Source organism: Gopherus evgoodei, chromosome 6 (genome assembly GCF_007399415.2).
Source record: "Gopherus evgoodei ecotype Sinaloan lineage chromosome 6, rGopEvg1_v1.p, whole genome shotgun sequence".
In the NCBI taxonomy this organism is placed as follows: domain Eukaryota; kingdom Metazoa; phylum Chordata; order Testudines; family Testudinidae; genus Gopherus; species Gopherus evgoodei.
The window spans coordinates 135,432,939-135,450,053 of NC_044327.1; the positions used below are offsets into that span (position 1 = coordinate 135,432,939).

At 42.9% G+C, this 17,115-nt stretch overlaps 1 protein-coding gene across 8 annotated transcripts in view; it reads left to right on the plus strand.

The window, feature by feature from the left end:
• The window catches only part of UNC13B (unc-13 homolog B), a 402,723-nt gene that overhangs the window by 235,889 nt on the left and 149,719 nt on the right, over positions 1-17,115 (plus strand). For 6 of the 8 annotated variants that reach the window (XM_030566250.1, XM_030566251.1, XM_030566253.1 and 3 more), the window contains 5 exons: positions 5,831-5,877; positions 11,969-12,047; positions 12,652-12,657; positions 13,641-13,715; positions 14,318-14,537. In XM_030566250.1, the coding sequence (XP_030422110.1) occupies positions 5,831-5,877; positions 11,969-12,047; positions 12,652-12,657; positions 13,641-13,715; positions 14,318-14,537 (427 nt within the window). The remainder of the gene's footprint in view (positions 1-5,830; positions 5,878-11,968; positions 12,048-12,651; positions 12,658-13,640; positions 13,716-14,317; positions 14,538-17,115) is intronic. The other 2 variants (XM_030566252.1, XM_030566248.1) reach the window with 1 other exon arrangement.

Below are 17,115 nucleotides of genomic sequence, written 5' to 3' on the forward strand. Positions count from 1 at the left end.
TTTTCACTTATTCTGATAACTTGTTTGATGCAATGTTTAAGAGGAATAGAAGATTAAATGCCTTTTAAAAAGGAGAGCTTTTCCTTTGTTCCTGCAGAGAACTGGCAGTTCTTTACTGGTGTTGTTACTTTTCGTCCATTCCAGACTTGGTGTGTTTGCCCGTTGGATGCATTTGTTTCTATCATGTGTATATCTCTCTTTTAAAGTACTCCTCTACAAAAGTGCTTAAGTGTTCCTCTCCTCTCCATTAAAACACCTGAAGTAATCTGCAGTGTAGAATGCAATACAATCTAATTATTTCAGAGAATTAGCTCAGAGGACTAGTAATCCTGGCTCCTGCCCTATCTGCATAGGCAAAGCTCTCATTACACGCAGTGTAGGTGTCAATGAGCGTTTTGCTTATTGAACCTAAATGAACAGCTCTGTTAGTTTGACTCATGATTCCAAAATCCGAGCTATGTTTTTGGTTTCTCATTCGGGTTATTGGTTGGTAGGAGAATTGAGTTACAGCTTCAGTAAACTCTGCTGGGTGTAGTGTTCACTACTGTGAGCGGTCCCCCGGTTTTACATGCAGTAGGAAGCACTGTATCTGGTAGTACGTGTTTGCTGGACCAGGTCCCAGGTTTGTAAAATTATTGGCTGTCAGTATGAGAAGTATAGAACAGAATGAACAGGGATGTAATGATTTAAGTTTTATGTACTTGAGTATCTGTTTAATGCTCCATTATTGAAATACATTTTCACACATTTATACACTTTACCAAAATGGACAGCAAAAAATAATGTTCAGCTTTAAATGAATAGTTGGGCTGGATTTTGCACCCCTTCTTGTGTTGAGTGGTTCCTAGCTTTCAGCAGTCCAAGTTACTACTTGAGGAGTGAGGGACAACTCAAGGAGAGTAAGGATGGCAGAAATGCTGAATTTTGTTTGACTAGAAATAGTTCCTGAATGGTTTTGCATGAAGGCTTCGGTTGTGGATATCCTGGGTATTAAAATGTACATGTTTGCTTTGCTTTCCTTTCCTGCTTGGTTCATGAGAAACAATGGCTAAAATGCCAGCCATCCTTTGGAACCGCCTTCTCTTTTGTCACTTAGTTTGTCTCCTGGCCCCACCCTGTTGAGTATTGGACTTCCTGGCTTTGAGATAGATCTGGCTGCCTCAGCTGCACTCTGTTCTGTGAGCTAACTGCTGCTGTCTGCCAAACCCGAAGAGTTTTGTACTGACTCGAACAGTCTTGTAACTAGCAGCCTGGCCCAGGCCTGTAGCTGGCTGCTGAACTATTTCCCTTTCCTGGGAAAGGTGCCGTGCGATCTTCTGACAACAAACTGCCAGGCTGAAGGGAAAACCCTCATCAGTTCTGGTAATTCCATTCTAACAGCACTGCAATCTGACATCTCTGCCCTCGACAGGCTACTGCAACTCTCTGCAAAATGTCACTAGGTACTGTAGGGTCTATTATGATATGTTACGTTCTCTCTCTGCTGAGGTAGCACCTCCTGAGGTACATCTAACTTCAACTAACCTTAGCTACAGGAAATGCATCTTCCAGTTCCAGAGTGTGCTATGGCCGTGTCTCTGTCTGTGCATTCTTCTGGGTAGCTTCCTTTGATGTCAGTGGAAGGTAGGCACTGCTTTGAGAACAGAATTTGGCCCTTACTGTCAGGCAGATTTTAGAAATATTAAATATTCTGGATGATATTTATGCTGGTGTTTTAATCTCTTAAAAACTCGCAAATTGTATTTAGTACACCTCAGATGATCTAGTCAAATACTTTTTCCTACCACTCTCTGTATTTGAGAAGTTATTTTCAGCAATAAACCACAGTTAATTTGCATTTAACACATTTGGTCATTGATTCCAGTGGAAAAATTGCTTTTTTGCCCCTGCTACCAGAACATAAATTGATATCTTCAGCGGGCTTGACAATCCTATTTGATTTGATTTAATAATTATATTCTTTATTGCATCTTCTCCTGAAGTTTATAGGAAAACTGTGGGAATTATTCTTGTACTGTGTTTTTCCTCTTTGAAAGAAAATACCTGTTTATATTGATCTCTAGATTTCCATGGTCCGCTTGTGTCCCCACTCTGCACTGTCAAATCACCTTAGTGGGACCAGTACTTGGTCCTGCTAGTGAAGGCAGGGGGCTGGACTCGATGACCTTTCAAGGTCCCTGTCAGTTCTGTGAGATAGGTATATCTCCAATTATATTTTTTATGTTTTGACTGTAGCAGTCTGTCTTAGGTAAGGGGGTATTGATGACGTTTCTTCTACGGGAGGACCCAGGAAGGTGTGAAGAGTTATAACCCTCTCAGAGGAATGTTCCTTCCCTCTGCAGATGCCCCAAGATCTGTGAGGAAACTCTGCTGATCTTCAGATTTCAGTAGGGCTGGCAGCTCATGCCTCTTGCTTGTTCTGCAGGCCTTCACAATCCTATATCATCAAAGTTGGGATGTATTAAAACTTATGTATATTTAAATCAACGGAATGAGCAAGGCATGTGCTGAACTAGTTTGAACTATCTGACGTGGTGTCAACGTTTGTCTCCATCCTGTCTTCATCTGTTTAATCCAAGCTGGACTGTTCACTTTTCAGGATAAGAGTCTTGTTTTCTGTCTAGAGAGTGTCATGCACACCAATGAAGCTATAGAAATAATAAATAGCGGTAAGGAAATCAGACCTGGAGAGGTTGATGATTCAAACTGGGTGGAAACTTGCTATGTTTTTCTAAGTACCTTCAGATCTTCCATGGGGGGTTCTTTATGAGTATGCGATTCACTCCATAATTTCTATGTTGTGCCCACAGGAAAGAAAAAATAATCTTCCTTTTTGGTGCTGTCATCTACTGTTTTCTATCCATTATTTGACTGGAATGTACTTACTGATGGCTGTCCCTTTACATTGATGAGGATTCTGGAGAGGACACCCACTTTTAGAGAGAGGATGCCTGTTATACTAACCATCATTGCAGTCTCCGAAGATAATGACTTACACTTACGTTTTTCTTTTCTATACAAGAGGTGTATATACTGTCAGCAAATTAAGATTCATACTGACCTAAAATAATCACTCTTAAATGTTATACTCTCTTCCACATACCCCAAATTTACCATTAGAAAGTAGTTATTTAGCTTTGAAGATGAAGTTCTGAAAGGGCATGAACTAGGGTTACCCATTTTCTAATCTCACAAAACCGAACACCCTTGCCCCATGCTTGCCTCGCTTCTTGCCTGAGGCCCCGTCCCCTCACTCCATCCCTCTCACGCCATCACTTGCTCTGCTCCACCCTCACACATTTTCATGGGTCTGGGGTAAGGGGTTGGGGTGTGGGGGGAGGGGGCATAGGGCTCCAACTAGGGGTGCAGGCTCTGAGGTGGGGCTAGAAATGAAGAGTTTAGGGGGCTCTGGGCTAGGACAAGGGGTTGGGGTGCAACGGGGTGAGGGTTCTGGCTGGGATGTGGGCTCTGGGATGGGGCCAGAGATGAGGGATTTGGGGTGCAGGAGAGGGCTCTGGGATGGGGCCAAGGGGTTCGGAGTGAAGGAGCGGGTCAGGGCTGGGGCAGGTGGTTTGGGTATGGGAGGAGGTGCATGATGTGGGTTCCAAGAGGGAGTTTGGAGGGGGGGGGGCTCAGGGCTGGAGCAAAGGGTTGGGGGTATGGGAGGGGGTTTGGGGTGCCACTCAGGGCTGGGGCAGGGGTTCGGGGTCTGGGCTCTGGGAAGGATTTAGGGTGCAGGAGGGTGTTCCAACATGGGGCAGGAGGTTGGGGTGCCAGAGCAGATTTGGGATGCAAGCTCTGGCCAGGTGTCACTTACCTTAGGTGGCTCCTGGAAGCTGCCGGTATATCCCGCTCCTAGGCAAAGGTGCCAGGGGTCTCTGCATGCTGCCCATGCCCACATGTGCCACCTGTGCCCTTAGGTGCCATCTCTGCAGCTCCCATTGACCATGGTTCCCAGCCAATGGGAGCTGTGGAGCTGGTGCTCAGGGCAGGGGGAGTGCATGGAGCTCCCGTGGCTGTCCCTGCACCTAGGAGTAGGAGAGAGATGTTGGCTGCTTCCAGGAGCCGTGTGGAGCGAGGGCAGGCAGAGAGCTTGCCTTAGCCCAGCTGCACTGCAGACCAGACTTTTAGCAGCCCGGTCAGTGGTGCTGACCAGAGCCGCCAGGTGGTGGTAGATGTTTGCCTGCATGTGTGTGTTCTCTGTGTGCTGTCCCAGCTCTGCACAGATAGTTGGCACAGCAGAGCTCAACTGAACTGCCCAATGACCACAGGATCCATTAAGGTGTGAAGGCACCCAGCCAGGTTTATTGTCAATGAAACACGGTAATAGCACCTGAGAGACTACCAGGATACTAAGACATGTATGCCTGTGACAATGGAAACAGCTCCGTGAATGGCGGGACTTTCCAGTCCCCTCTCGGCTGACTCTCCCTCTGAGATTCCATTTGATTCATCAGTACAAGCAAGTTATGTATTACTCCTCCGAGGTCGTTAGTTGACACCCTCTTACATAGCCAGTTACCACCCATCACACTGTCATCCTGACCTTATCTTTAGGAAGGGTCAGCATGCCCCTAGTATCTCTGGGGAATGTGCTGGTATCGGGGTGTTCTGGCACCACCCTTCTGCAATGTGTTTGTGTGAGTGCTCTGTGCTAGCACCTCTTAGGAATGTGCATTTTTGCAATATCAGCCCTCTTCTTGCCAGATTCGGAGAGCAGGGCCTGCCTCTTGCTCACAGCCTGTGTTCGCCTTATATCAGCAAAGCTTTGGCCACTACTTTATCTCAGGCCTCATACCAGCCTCTGATACGAGGGTTTTTATTTCAGGCCCACTTATTACTACACCAGGGTCCTTTTTCGACCAGGTCGTCCGATCAGAATGCCTGGCAACCTTAGCATGAGCCCCAAGAGTAGGTTAGCAATAGACAATAAAGGTCCCCTTTCTTCTCCAGGGATAGTTACAGTAAACAATTTCCCTCTGCACAGCAAATTTTACTGGTCCCTTTAGTTACATAATAAATATTTAAACACTTCTCAATTCTTATGTCAGTCCATTGAGGAATTTTTAAAGAAGCAAAGTCAAATGATTATTTGCCCACAAATGTATGTTCCTACACTACTGTAAGAGTATGGCTTGAACTGACACAAGCCAGATGTGATACTGAAAACCTGACCATAGTTTACCCCATTGTGCCTCTGGATGGTAGCTGTCTCAGTTCTCAGCTGGGCACCTCATAAAAAGTGAGTGTCCCTGGATAACCCTGTGGAGTACAAAGCTTTTCAACATTAACATAAAGGTGGAGTTTTAACAGCAAAATGAAGTTTTTGTTTCGTGGCTGAAGAAGGCCTTTATATTTGCGCATGAATAAAATGACAGTAGGTTAAGGTATTCATTTGCTAAGTAAATCCAGGTCACTTATGTTTGTAACTTCGTCTGTCTCTCATTTGTGCATTTCTTACAGCTTGTTTTTAATTTATAGTAAAATAGAAACGTACTCCTGGTGGTCTAGAGTGATAAGGAAATCTTTGGCTGGGTGGGGAAGGCTGGAGTTGCTCTTCTGAGACTCCTTTTGAAAGGGGAGGTGCACTGAACAGGCTCTTTTGGTCCCTCTTTAGGAGTTCAATGAGATCCCATCAACTGTTTGTGTATCCCCATGACCCGTTCTGCCTTGCTGCAGTCATTTGAGGTGCTTCTGGAAATGGAGTGTGTGTGTGCATTTACCTGCATGAAGTGTGCTCCATTACACCTTTCCCCAAACCTTATCCTACTGATTTATTTCAGGGTCTCTTCCTTTGGAAGCTAACTTTGTTTCTTTTTCATTATTTAAGGGTCAAGATGATGAAGATTCACCAAAACCACCTTGGTTCAAAGAAGGGTAAGTGGGGTTTTGGACTTTTTAATTGTTTCACAGTGTTTTGTCTCTCTCATTTCACTCAGGGCTGGCGCAACCATTTAGGCGACCTAGGCGATTGCCTAGGGTGCTAGGATTTGGGGGGGCGCCATTTTCTTCGGCAGCGACTGCGGCGGCTGGATCTTCAGCCACCCCGATCGCCGCCGGCATTTAGGCGGAGGGAGCTGGGGCAGAGGAGCGCAGGGAGGGCTGCCAGAAGCAAGTTTGGAGGGGGGCGGCACGCAGGGGAACCCCCTGCCCCACCTCCTCCCCTGCCCCGCCTCCTCCCCGAGCAACCATGGCTGCTTCACTTCTCCCGCCTCCCAGGCTTGCGGTGCCTAAGCTGATTGGCGCCGCAAGCCTGGGAGGTGGGAGAGGTGAAGCAGCTACAGCGTGCTTGGGGAGGAGGCGGGGCAGGGGTGAGCTGGGGCAGGGGGGTGCCTCAGGGCAGAGGGTGGGGAGCTGCCGCAAGGGGGGCGCCTCAGGGCGGAGTGGGGGGGCTGCCGTGAGGGGCGGCTCGGGGGGGGCACGGGCGCAAGGTGGAAGTTTTGCCTAGGACGCGAAACATCCTTGCACCAGCCCTGATTTCACTTAAGCAGAAGTAAAAAGCAATTTGCAAAGTGCATGTTGCTTAAATGATTCTCTTCAAATAGTAACACTTTACGTCATAGAGACAACCATACTGTTCCCAAGAACAGTGCTGATATGTTTCACAGCCTCCGTTTAAATTGAGAGGAAAGTGGCATAGCCATAGTGTGTATGGTGCAGCTATTAATGTTGAGACCTGGGCTCAAGAACAACGTTGGCACGGTTACACCTTATTTGTAAAGTGCTGTCTGCAAACGTGCATGGTGATAAGTATTCATAGTCCTTTCTATCCAAATTGTAGTGGTAAAGTGCTTAAAAACTTAGGAGGCTTTGTATGCTATCTTGTTCTCTGAGTCAGCCAGGTAGCTGGCCACATTGGAAAGGAAAAACAGCATCTCGGAATAAATGTTGAGTTCTACTGAAGTTCAGATGCCTTGTCCTCACTCCTGAGAAAATGGAACTAAAGAATGTTGTGAAACTATCCTATATGCGCAGCAATGATGGCAAGTAGAGTAAGCAGATAAAACTGGAGGGACTCAGCAAAACTTTGCAAAATCTCTTTTTAGTTTAATAATGGTCACAACTATTAATCTATAACTTGTCAGTATGAGGTGAGTTGCAGTTTCTTCACCATGTAGTATGCTAGCCACTGCAACTGGAGCTGGCAAATTCTGCTTACACGTTAAGTCAGTGTGATACTTTGCATACTGGATGTCACCATTGTAGTTTTTTCATAATGAATTCGAGTTTCTTTAGGACAAAGATGTGGACACATTACATGCTGCTTGATTTTTGTGTGTGTTATATTTGGATAGAAACATATGGCTTTGCCTTGTTTTTTCATTCTCTCTCGCTGCTTGTGAACACTACACAGTAGGCGTTGATGTGCAGATGCAGTTTTGTCCTGAAATCTCAGCACAATATTGGTTCTCCCTGTGTGTAAACTAGATTTCATAACATTGAAATAGGTTTTCTTAACCAAACATGAAGTTAAACTGAATAAGGCTTCATTTTACAGCTCTTTACTTCCCAGTAATTGTTTTGCAATGTTGGCTCTGCCACAGAGAGCTTCTTGCCACACCTGCAGAAGCCTACTGCTGCCTAGCAACCTCCTGCTTTCCAAAGGAGCCCAAGATTCTGCTGAAGAGGTTGGTGGAGAACTGGCAATTAGCGGTAGCAGAAGATAGTGATTTATTCTAACTATAAACAACACCTTCTACTCCCTTTTTAACAAGAAGTTTGTATAATAAATATACCAGTTCTCTTACTTAAGATGATTTGCTGGTCTGAGGAGTAGAAATTATACTTTTTTGAAATAATTACAGATATAAAATAATTTTTGTATTAAACAAGACTTGTGCTGTTCTACAAAATTTAAATTTGCATGAGACAAAATAATTCATGTAACATTTCTTCATTACCTCAGAAGTGTGCTGTTTAGCCAAACTGCAATTTATATACTGTATTCTGCCGCACAAAGAACTTCATTAAAAGACAGGTCAGGTTGAAAGGGTGTTAATGCTTAATATAGCTAGCACCAAACCAAATGCATTGGTTCTGGGAATGAGCAACGGGATGGATCACTTGATGATTCCCTATTCTGTTCATTCCTTCTGAAGCACCTGGCATTGGCCACTGTTGGCAGACAGGATACTGGGTAGATGGACCTTTGGTCTGACCCACTTTGGCCGTTCTTATGTTCTTATACGATGGGAGGTCTTATGAATTTTAAAATATGTTCTTATTAGAAGAATTATTGTGGTGAATTCTATGGTTTGTGTTATGCATTAAGTCAGACTGGACGATCACGGTTGTCCCTTCTGGCCTTAGAATCTGTGAAAGTGCCACAATCCACTCAGCCCTTACTTTGCCTTAACTTCAGTTGATGAGAGCAGCACGCTTTCGAGCTTACACAAAACTTCTCTCTCACCAACAGAAATTGGTCCAATAAAAGAGATTGCCTCACCCACTTTGTCTCTGTAGTATTAAAATAGACGTGCACATTCTCTCAAAATGGGTACACTTCCAACAGACAGTAAGTGTTGATACCAAATATTAAAAAATTCAGGTAAAGCTTCAAAACAAAATATTGTTCATGTGCAGTACAGTATATAACCAAACAATATATTTATGCAAAAAATCAAGCATTCAATTTCAGCTTATACATTGACCCTATTCCATCCATCAACACATCACTCTGTAATAATACTCACACAAATATTACATATGTTGCTGAGCAGTAAGATCCTACTACTTTTATATCTACAGTGTGCATGTTAGCAAAACCATGTGTACTGTGCAAGGGTCAGGGCCCATAATGTGGGCTCTCACACCCTAGAGTAGAGTTAGGGTCGTGGTCAGGCCAAGGGTCAAAGTCAGTCGGAAACTGGAGTCAGATGAGGAAGCAAGAATGAGGAACAAGGCATGGTAACAGGAAGAGGGACGAGGCCTGGTAGCAGGAACTAGATGAGTTAGCGGGATCTAGAAGGAGGCAGGGACTTGGTCTGGGCAGCCAGACCTCTAGGAGATGAAACTCCTCCTTCCAGAACCTGGGTACAAATAGAGAGCCATGATCTGTGTAATTAATGGTTCCCAATCCTGCTGGAAAGGTATAACAAGTGGGGTTATGCAGGGGTCTGTTTTGGGACTGGCTCTGTTCAATATCTTCTTCAACGACTTAGATGTTGGCATAGAAAGTACGCTTATTAAGTTTACAGATGGTACCAAACTAGGAGGGATTGCAACTGCTTTGGAGGACAGGGTCATAATTCAAAATGATCTGGACAAATTGGAGAAATGGTCTGAGGTAAACAGGATGAAGTTTAACAAAGACCAATGCAAAGTGCTCCACTTAGGAAGGAACAATCAGTTTCAAACATACAGAATGGGAAGAGACTGTCTAGGAAGGAGTATGGCAGAAAGGGATTTAGGGGTTATAGTGGACCACAAGCTAAATATGAGTCAACAGTGTGATGCCGTTGCAAAAAAAGCAAGCGTGATTCTGGGATGCATTAACAGGTGTGTTGTGAGCAAGACACGAGAAGTCATTCTTCCGCTCTACTCTGCGCTGGTTAGGCCTCAGCTGGAGTATTGTGTCCAGTTCTGGGCACCGCGTTTCAAGAAAGATGTGGAGAAATTGGAGAGGGTCCAGAGAAGAGCAACAAGAATGATTAAAGGTCTTGAGAACATGACCTCTGAAGGAAGGCTGAAAGAATTGGGTTTGTTTAGTTTGGAAAAGAGAAGACTGAGAGGGGACATGATAGCAGTTTTCAGGTATCTAAAAGGGTGTCATCAGGAGGAGGGAGAAAACTTGTTCACCTTCCCCTCTAATGCTAGAACAAGAAGCAATAGGCTTAAACTGCAGCAAGGAAGGTGTAGGTTGGACATTAGGAAAAAGTTCCTAACTGTCAGGGTAGTTAAACACTGGAATAAATTGCCTAGGGAGGTTGTAGAATCTCCATCTCTGGAACTATTTAAGAGTAGGTTAGATAAATGTCTATCAGGGATGGTCTAGACAGTATTTGGTCCTGCCATGAGGGCAAGGGACTGGACTCGATGACCTCTCGAGGTCCCTTCCAGTCTTAGAATCTATAAGATGGTTGGGGAGGGCATGGAGGTAGAAGATATGTGCACACCTTCAAGTTAGAATTTCCACAGTCAGAAGATGTGTGCATAGTACAAAATGGGCCATTTTGGTGAGCTGGTCCACAACAGTCAGCATGCTGTTATGTGTAGTAAGATGAGGCCATGAAACATAAACTCTTTGTCAGAGGCCTAGTCTGAGGCCTGAAGCCTGAACAAAAGTACTTCCAGGCATTGCTAATCAAAAGCTGGGCTGTGAGCTAGTGGCAGTCCTCACTCACAGAAGCTGATGAGAAGAGGGTTGTTAGAAGCAGGTGCATTCACACATATAAGTGCTAGCAAGAGGAACTTGTGCCCAGATGGCACCTGGACAGCCCAATACAAGGACACTCCATAGACATAACAAGGAACAGGCAGATGCATCTTAAAGACAGGACAGCATGATGGCTAGATCTGTTTATCTGGAACAACATGATCGGAGGGGAGACAGCACCCTAAGGAGCCAAGGGGCTGTACCTCAATACGTCAGTAGGGATGAGTAATCTGTCCTATAACGATATAAAAGTAGGTCCCGGAGTGCGCATCTTTGGCCAGCCTGGGGGCAGTGGAGTGTCCCACCGCTGACTGAGCTGTGTCCATTGTGATTGTTTTCTTCACCAAAGAAAACAAACTGTACCATATAATACTGCGCACTGTAAGTGTTGCCAAGGAAATGACTCTGGTGTCCATGGAAAGAATGTAGCCATTGACTCCACTGCCAACTTTACTAATGAATGGCTGGCACTTCATTGTGGGAATCTATAGTATTTTAAAATCTCTCTTTATATGGAAAATGTTTGCGATTTAAAGGCGATGATTGTTTCTGTTACAAGAATCCTGCAATGGTCAGGTAACTTGCATGGAAAAGAAAGTATACTAAAAGCTATCAAACTTTATTTTTGGAGAGGGGAATCTTAAATTTTTGACTGAAAAAAATTGCATCTCTTCTGGATGCTATAAAATGAATATTATTTTATCATATTGCAGCAATTGTATTCCTGTTGTCTATGAATCTTCATGCCTCTACCTGTCAGCTTAGTGATAGGTGATGAAATCCATCCTTGCCCTGAGGTTTGGAATATTAGAAATAGCCTTGGCATCATAAACATAAAAAAGCTAGAAAAATGTTTTTTCCTTTTCCCCAAAATATGGAACTTCCCACCAAAATCCCGAAGGCCTGAGGCCCAGGACTTGTGTTCTGCACTGATGTGAATGACAGCAGGATATGACCTTTAGGCTGGTCATTCTCCCTTTGACACTTTCCCACCTTACCTACCTCTCTCTCACACTGTAGCGGTGTTCTGAATTCCTGAATGCCGGTAGATACACACAAAATGACAAGAGATTGGAGTTACAGTAAACGGAGTGTGTCCGTCTAGAGTTTGAAGTGTTGCTGTCACAGTTTTGTGTGATAACTTCTGGCATTTCCTCTATCAACACTTGAGATTTTTTCTGAAGAAGCGATCAAAACTGATTTAATTGTGGGGTGGGGGGGGGTGAGGAGAGAAGATGGGGAGGTCAGCATGGTTTCCAAACTTCCAAGGAATTTTATAACATGAAGCTCAAAATACCAGCAGTAAATTGTGGATGCAGCTATACCAAAATAAAGCAGAGTGCTTCTCAGCATTCGGAATTGACAAGGTTATTCATTGTAGTGTTTAGCAGTTTCTATTTGTTACTGAGTCACATTTCAGTGTATTAATCTTTCATGTGTCAAGATTGATTCCTTCTGTTTACGTTGATTATTTTATTCGCAGAGTGATCAATATTTGCAGGAGGCCATGTTTGGTTTCTACAGGATGGTTTGTGACGGTATCATACTGTGCCATTTCTGTGACCTTAACACATTTTCCCCCTATACTTCCAGGCCTGCAGGTGGTCTCTATGGCATTGACAGCATGCCTGATCTACGCAAAAAGAAACCAATTCCACTTGTCAGTGATTTGGTAAGATTTTTCTTTCTATAAATATAATTGCTGTGGTCACTTTGTGCCTTGAGGCGCAATACTGTTTATTACTCCAGTCAATTTATCTATAAACTATGGTAGAAAATGTTAATGTCTATACTGATGTTTCAGAAAAATACAAGATGCTAAGAATGTTAGAGAGAAGTAAATCTGCCTACTGTATCTTAGTGTCTGTACACAGGAATTGTCATGCAACTTGAATGTTAAAAATTCTTCCCATTACTGAAACCTGTTCACACACTGTTAAATGTTCCTATAGAAACCATACAAACTGAGGTCAGCTTGCTTTCTTACACTGATGGCATGTCAGATGAGTGTAGCTTTTACAGATGGTGTTGAATATTGTATCAGGTACAGCTAATATATTAACACTTGGGAGAAGTTGCAAAATCTCTAACCTGCATACACTGCTTTCTAAATGTATTCTATGTAAAGATAGAGAATTTGGTTTGTACATCTGTCATCTGACACATGCAGAGCCTAGGAAGGTATGTTTTACTAACTGCTCGTATCCCTGGAAACTTAGTAATAATGGAATTAACCTATTCTACTTCTTTTGTATGCTTTCACTCTTTCTCTACAGGCTATGGTAAGTGCAGCTAAAAACTGTCCACCATGTCTTTACCTGAAGTAATGATTTTTTTACTTTACTTCCCCTCCACTGTTTTTGCTTTTTTATTTTGAATTCTGCCATACCACAATGCATGCATATGCCATGCTCTGGCCCACCACATCACTGACTGAATGAGCCTTTTCAGTCTTGTCTCAAACGTCATAAATCAAAGTAAGAGATGGCTCCTGAGAGGGTTAGCTGGCTTTGTAAGAGCCAGCAACATCTTCTCTCATTTCCTTATCTGCCTTCCTACAGCTGGAGTATTTTGCTGAAAGACCTAAACTGCTTTCTAGCCTTTTAGATATTGGTTAGAAGCCAGTGCCAGGTGCTGAAAAAACAGCAACCTAAGAAATTTAAGATTGCAGTCCCTTCATCATCCATGAAGTGGAGGTAGTTATTTTGAGAAGCAGTGATGTTCATTATATTTGGGGATGGCCACTGAATGTGACACACAGACACATGCTGCCCTTCCAACCCCATAAAATCCTCCCAAGATTTTAGTTTGCCCTCCTCATTCTGACCTCATCCAGCCATCCCTGTGTGGAGCTCTTTCTAGGTGACAAGGCTGATGATTTCATCTCCTTTGTCTATGGGTGAACTTGAATGTAGGAGGTGAAGCATGAGTTTAGAACACAGTATAAACTTTGTCTGTTTCAGGGATGCAGGAGAGAATCCCATTTTGTCTACACTTACAGGGGAAAATAGTAAAACTCACTCCAGAACAGAGTGGATTGGGGCAGAAGGAAACGTAAATGGTTAGCAAGTACACACCCTGACTCTTTCTGGGGCAGGGAGATTGCCATTTGGAAAAATGGAGCAGAGCTGTTGTCTTGTGTAGACTTTCTGTTCAGTACCTTTGAGGGTGACAGCATCTTCCCTTTTGTGCATGTACAAGTGTGTGACCTCCAGTGAATTTGTGTACACTTTTGTAATGAATAACAGACACTTTCCCTTCTCAGTCACTGGTTCAATCCAGGAAGGCTGGAATTACCTCAGCAATGGCCACTAGAACTTCTCTTAAGGATGAGGAGCTGGTAAGTAGAGTTTATTTGCTCCCCAGAGTCTTTCCTAAACAAATTAAAGGGGGGGATGGTTCTGTGAATATTCATATTCTTCTTGGAGTATCAAGTGAGCATTGCAGAATTCAGACTAGGAGTATAGGTGTAAAGCAACTTGTATTACTTGGTTTTTAAAAAAGTGTGGCAAATATGATGTCCCAGATAAAACCTTAGAATAGTGTGTAAGGGTCTGATTTATGAACTAAGATATGCTGAGTAGAACTTGGTTATGTAGTGTGCTATTACACACAGACCTGACTTCTTTGCTCTCTGAATGCCATTGGTTATGGTTTATTTAAAATAACTGTAAAAACTGATTTTGAAATGGGTGTTTTCTTCACATCATTTCTACAAGGTCCTAGGTTTAGCATGCTTGGCTACCTCAGTCATGGCTCCATCAGGCATGACGTGGCAAGCGTTGATGATTTAATCTTCACCTTTTCTCTTTCATTTAAGAAAAATGATATATTTCCTGAAGAAAACAGTTGCATCATCCCAGGATAACACTCTTGCCAAGCAGTGCATGTTAATAGCATCCCAATCACAGACATAGCTTTGTGTATGTTCTTGTATTGCAGAAATCTCATGTATATAAGAAGACCCTGCAAGCCTTAATTTACCCTATCTCCTGCACAACCCCTCACAATTTTGAGGTGTGGACAGCTACAACCCCTACTTATTGCTATGAGTGTGAAGGACTCCTATGGGGCATTGCAAGGCAGGGTATGCGCTGCATTGAATGTGGGGTCAAATGTCACGAGAAGTGCCAAGATCTGCTCAATGCTGATTGCTTACAGAGTGAGTGGCTTTTCCTTGTAACATTTTGATAGTGGGGTGCGTGGGAATGGGGATGGGAGGGGACTGGAGAAGAACCATTTCCAAACAAGTTATCCATAGTCTTTTCTAAAGTGTGCGCATGTACAGAACCTCTTCATTGATGGTTTGTTTAGATCTGTGCTAGTCTAACTCCTGGTGAAGTCTCTCCGCTTCTATTAAAATTACTACACATTTTCTGAAATAAATGAGATCTTGAAACTGTGCTCTACACTGCTGCTGTACTGCACCCCCCACCCTCCTGCAGGCACAAACTGTTTCCAAGGAGAGAGAGAGATGGACTTGTGTTGTAAGACACTGGTCTGAAGTACTGTAAAGGAAGGTTCAATTCCTGGTTGTGCCACAATCTTCTCGATTGACCTTGAACAAGTCCTTTAATCTCTGTGCCTCAGTTCCCTATCTGCAATATCCATGTGCCTTACAGGTTGGAGAGTGTTTGTTATGATGAATCCATTTATGTGGAGAGGCAGCTTGATCTAGTGGGTAGGGCACTGGACTCGATGTTCCAAGCTTGGCTGCTCCTGAGCAAGTCACTTCTCCTCTTTGTGCCTGTTTCCATTCCCATTCTTTGTTTATGTAGAGTGCCAACTGTTCAGGGCAGGCGCTCTCTGTGTGTGCACAGCACAATGGGGCACGCATCCTGCTTGGAGCCTCTAGTCACTACCTTCATACAAACAATATATTTGAGATGCTGGTATCCTATAGCAAATGAGGGCTATGTAAGAATCTAGATAGATATATAAGGAGTATCTCATCTCGCTAGTGATGAGTTAATTAATTTTATTATTTCTGCAGCACTGCATGATGCTTTTCAGACCAGTTCCAAGGGCCCTGCTACAAGGAGCTTACATTATAAATTAGATGTAATAAGGGCAAAGGAGAGGTTTAAGGGTTACAGTAGAGAATGAAGCTAATCAATTATTTGGTGTGCTTGGAACAGAGTTATTTTTATTGCTACATGTAATTAGGTTAATTAGGAAAGATGAGACTTTTATCGATAAATGTCGGTAGATGTCAATTTTCTCCATACACACACACAACAAGGAAAAAAGGTTTCTATTAATGATGATCAAAATGTACAGATAATCAAAATAAGAAAAATGCTTCTTGAAAACTTTTAATATTAGTTTGACATAAAGAGTATTTACTTTGTAAAGTGGACAGTTTGTGTTTTAACCTTATAAAGCTTTAACTATTTGAATCTGTCCCCACTGTCATAAATAATTGTCTAAGCCTCCTATTGTCTGATCCCTGCCTACTTTACAACTGTGAAAATTTAAATTAATAAAATAAAAATGCTTAAAAATAAACATTGATGTTATCCGTCAACATTATACAAAAATAAAAACCCATTTTTGACAAGCCTGTATATAATTCTGTTTTTAATGTGATCTATAATTTAGAAGTATTAGGTCAGCCACAAAAGTACAATATCTTTAAAAGGACATGGGATGAAAGTTTGTCAGACATCTTAACTCCTGAACTGGAATGTCTGTCCCTATGGCAGGAGTGTTCATGTTTAATCTGGGTTTTCATGGTCAGGTTTGTTTTGTTCCAGTTTGTTTCTGCAATTTACTAAAAAGCATTGTTGTACAGATGGTCATCAGTGTTGAGATGAAGAGCCATTGAAATCCTTGTACATTAGCCATTGTTAAAACATTTGCACCTGGAGATAATTAAAATGTCTATACATGGTACTGTGACATTTTTATAGCATGATGCCAGTATAAAAAGAAGTTTGAACTCTACAGAGAGCCAAGGAAAAATAGATTTATAGTAACCAGAAAAGATGAAATAAAGGATATTGAAATGTTGAGATAATGGGATTAAAATCAGCATTTAAGAAAGAGCTAAGTACTAAGGGAATGTAGCAAAAACTTCATGCAGAGGATAATTCATGAGTGGAATAGAAGCAGCAATTGGGAATGTATTTTAATAAATTGCTATTCATAGACTTGAATTTAAAAAATGGAGAACAAATGGAAGAGAGAGAAACCTGTATGAAGCTGGAGTTGTGGCCACCTCCTATCAAAATCTGCGGCTATGCCCTGCAGTTTGGACTTTGGAGGGGTGAACAGCAGTGTGCATCTAAGTGCTGTGTGGTACCTGCCCCCTACGGATGCTACAGGTGCAAACTAAAATGTTCCTAGCTTGCATTTATAAAGTCCTTTTTGAAGAGGACTATGTTAACATGAACTAGGAACTCTTTAATTGGCATCCTCGGTATCCATACAGGGTAGCTACAGTACAGCACTTTGGTTTGGAGTAGTATTCACACCCTTTTAGTGTGAACTGTGGGGCAGTGTAGACAAGCCCTGTGTGTGTGATACTTCAGTGAATAGGGTTGTGTGGAGAATGGTGACCAAGTGCAGCAAGCTGGAGATCAGGAAATATTTAGGTGGGGGTAAAGTTACCTAGTTTAGCAAGGAGAAGTTTGCAGAGTTCATTTGGTCTTTGTGGATTTAGTTCAAAGGTGCTCAACAGCCCAGTAGCAGAGGGAAACAGATGCAACCAGGGTAGAGATAATTGATGGGCTAGCCAG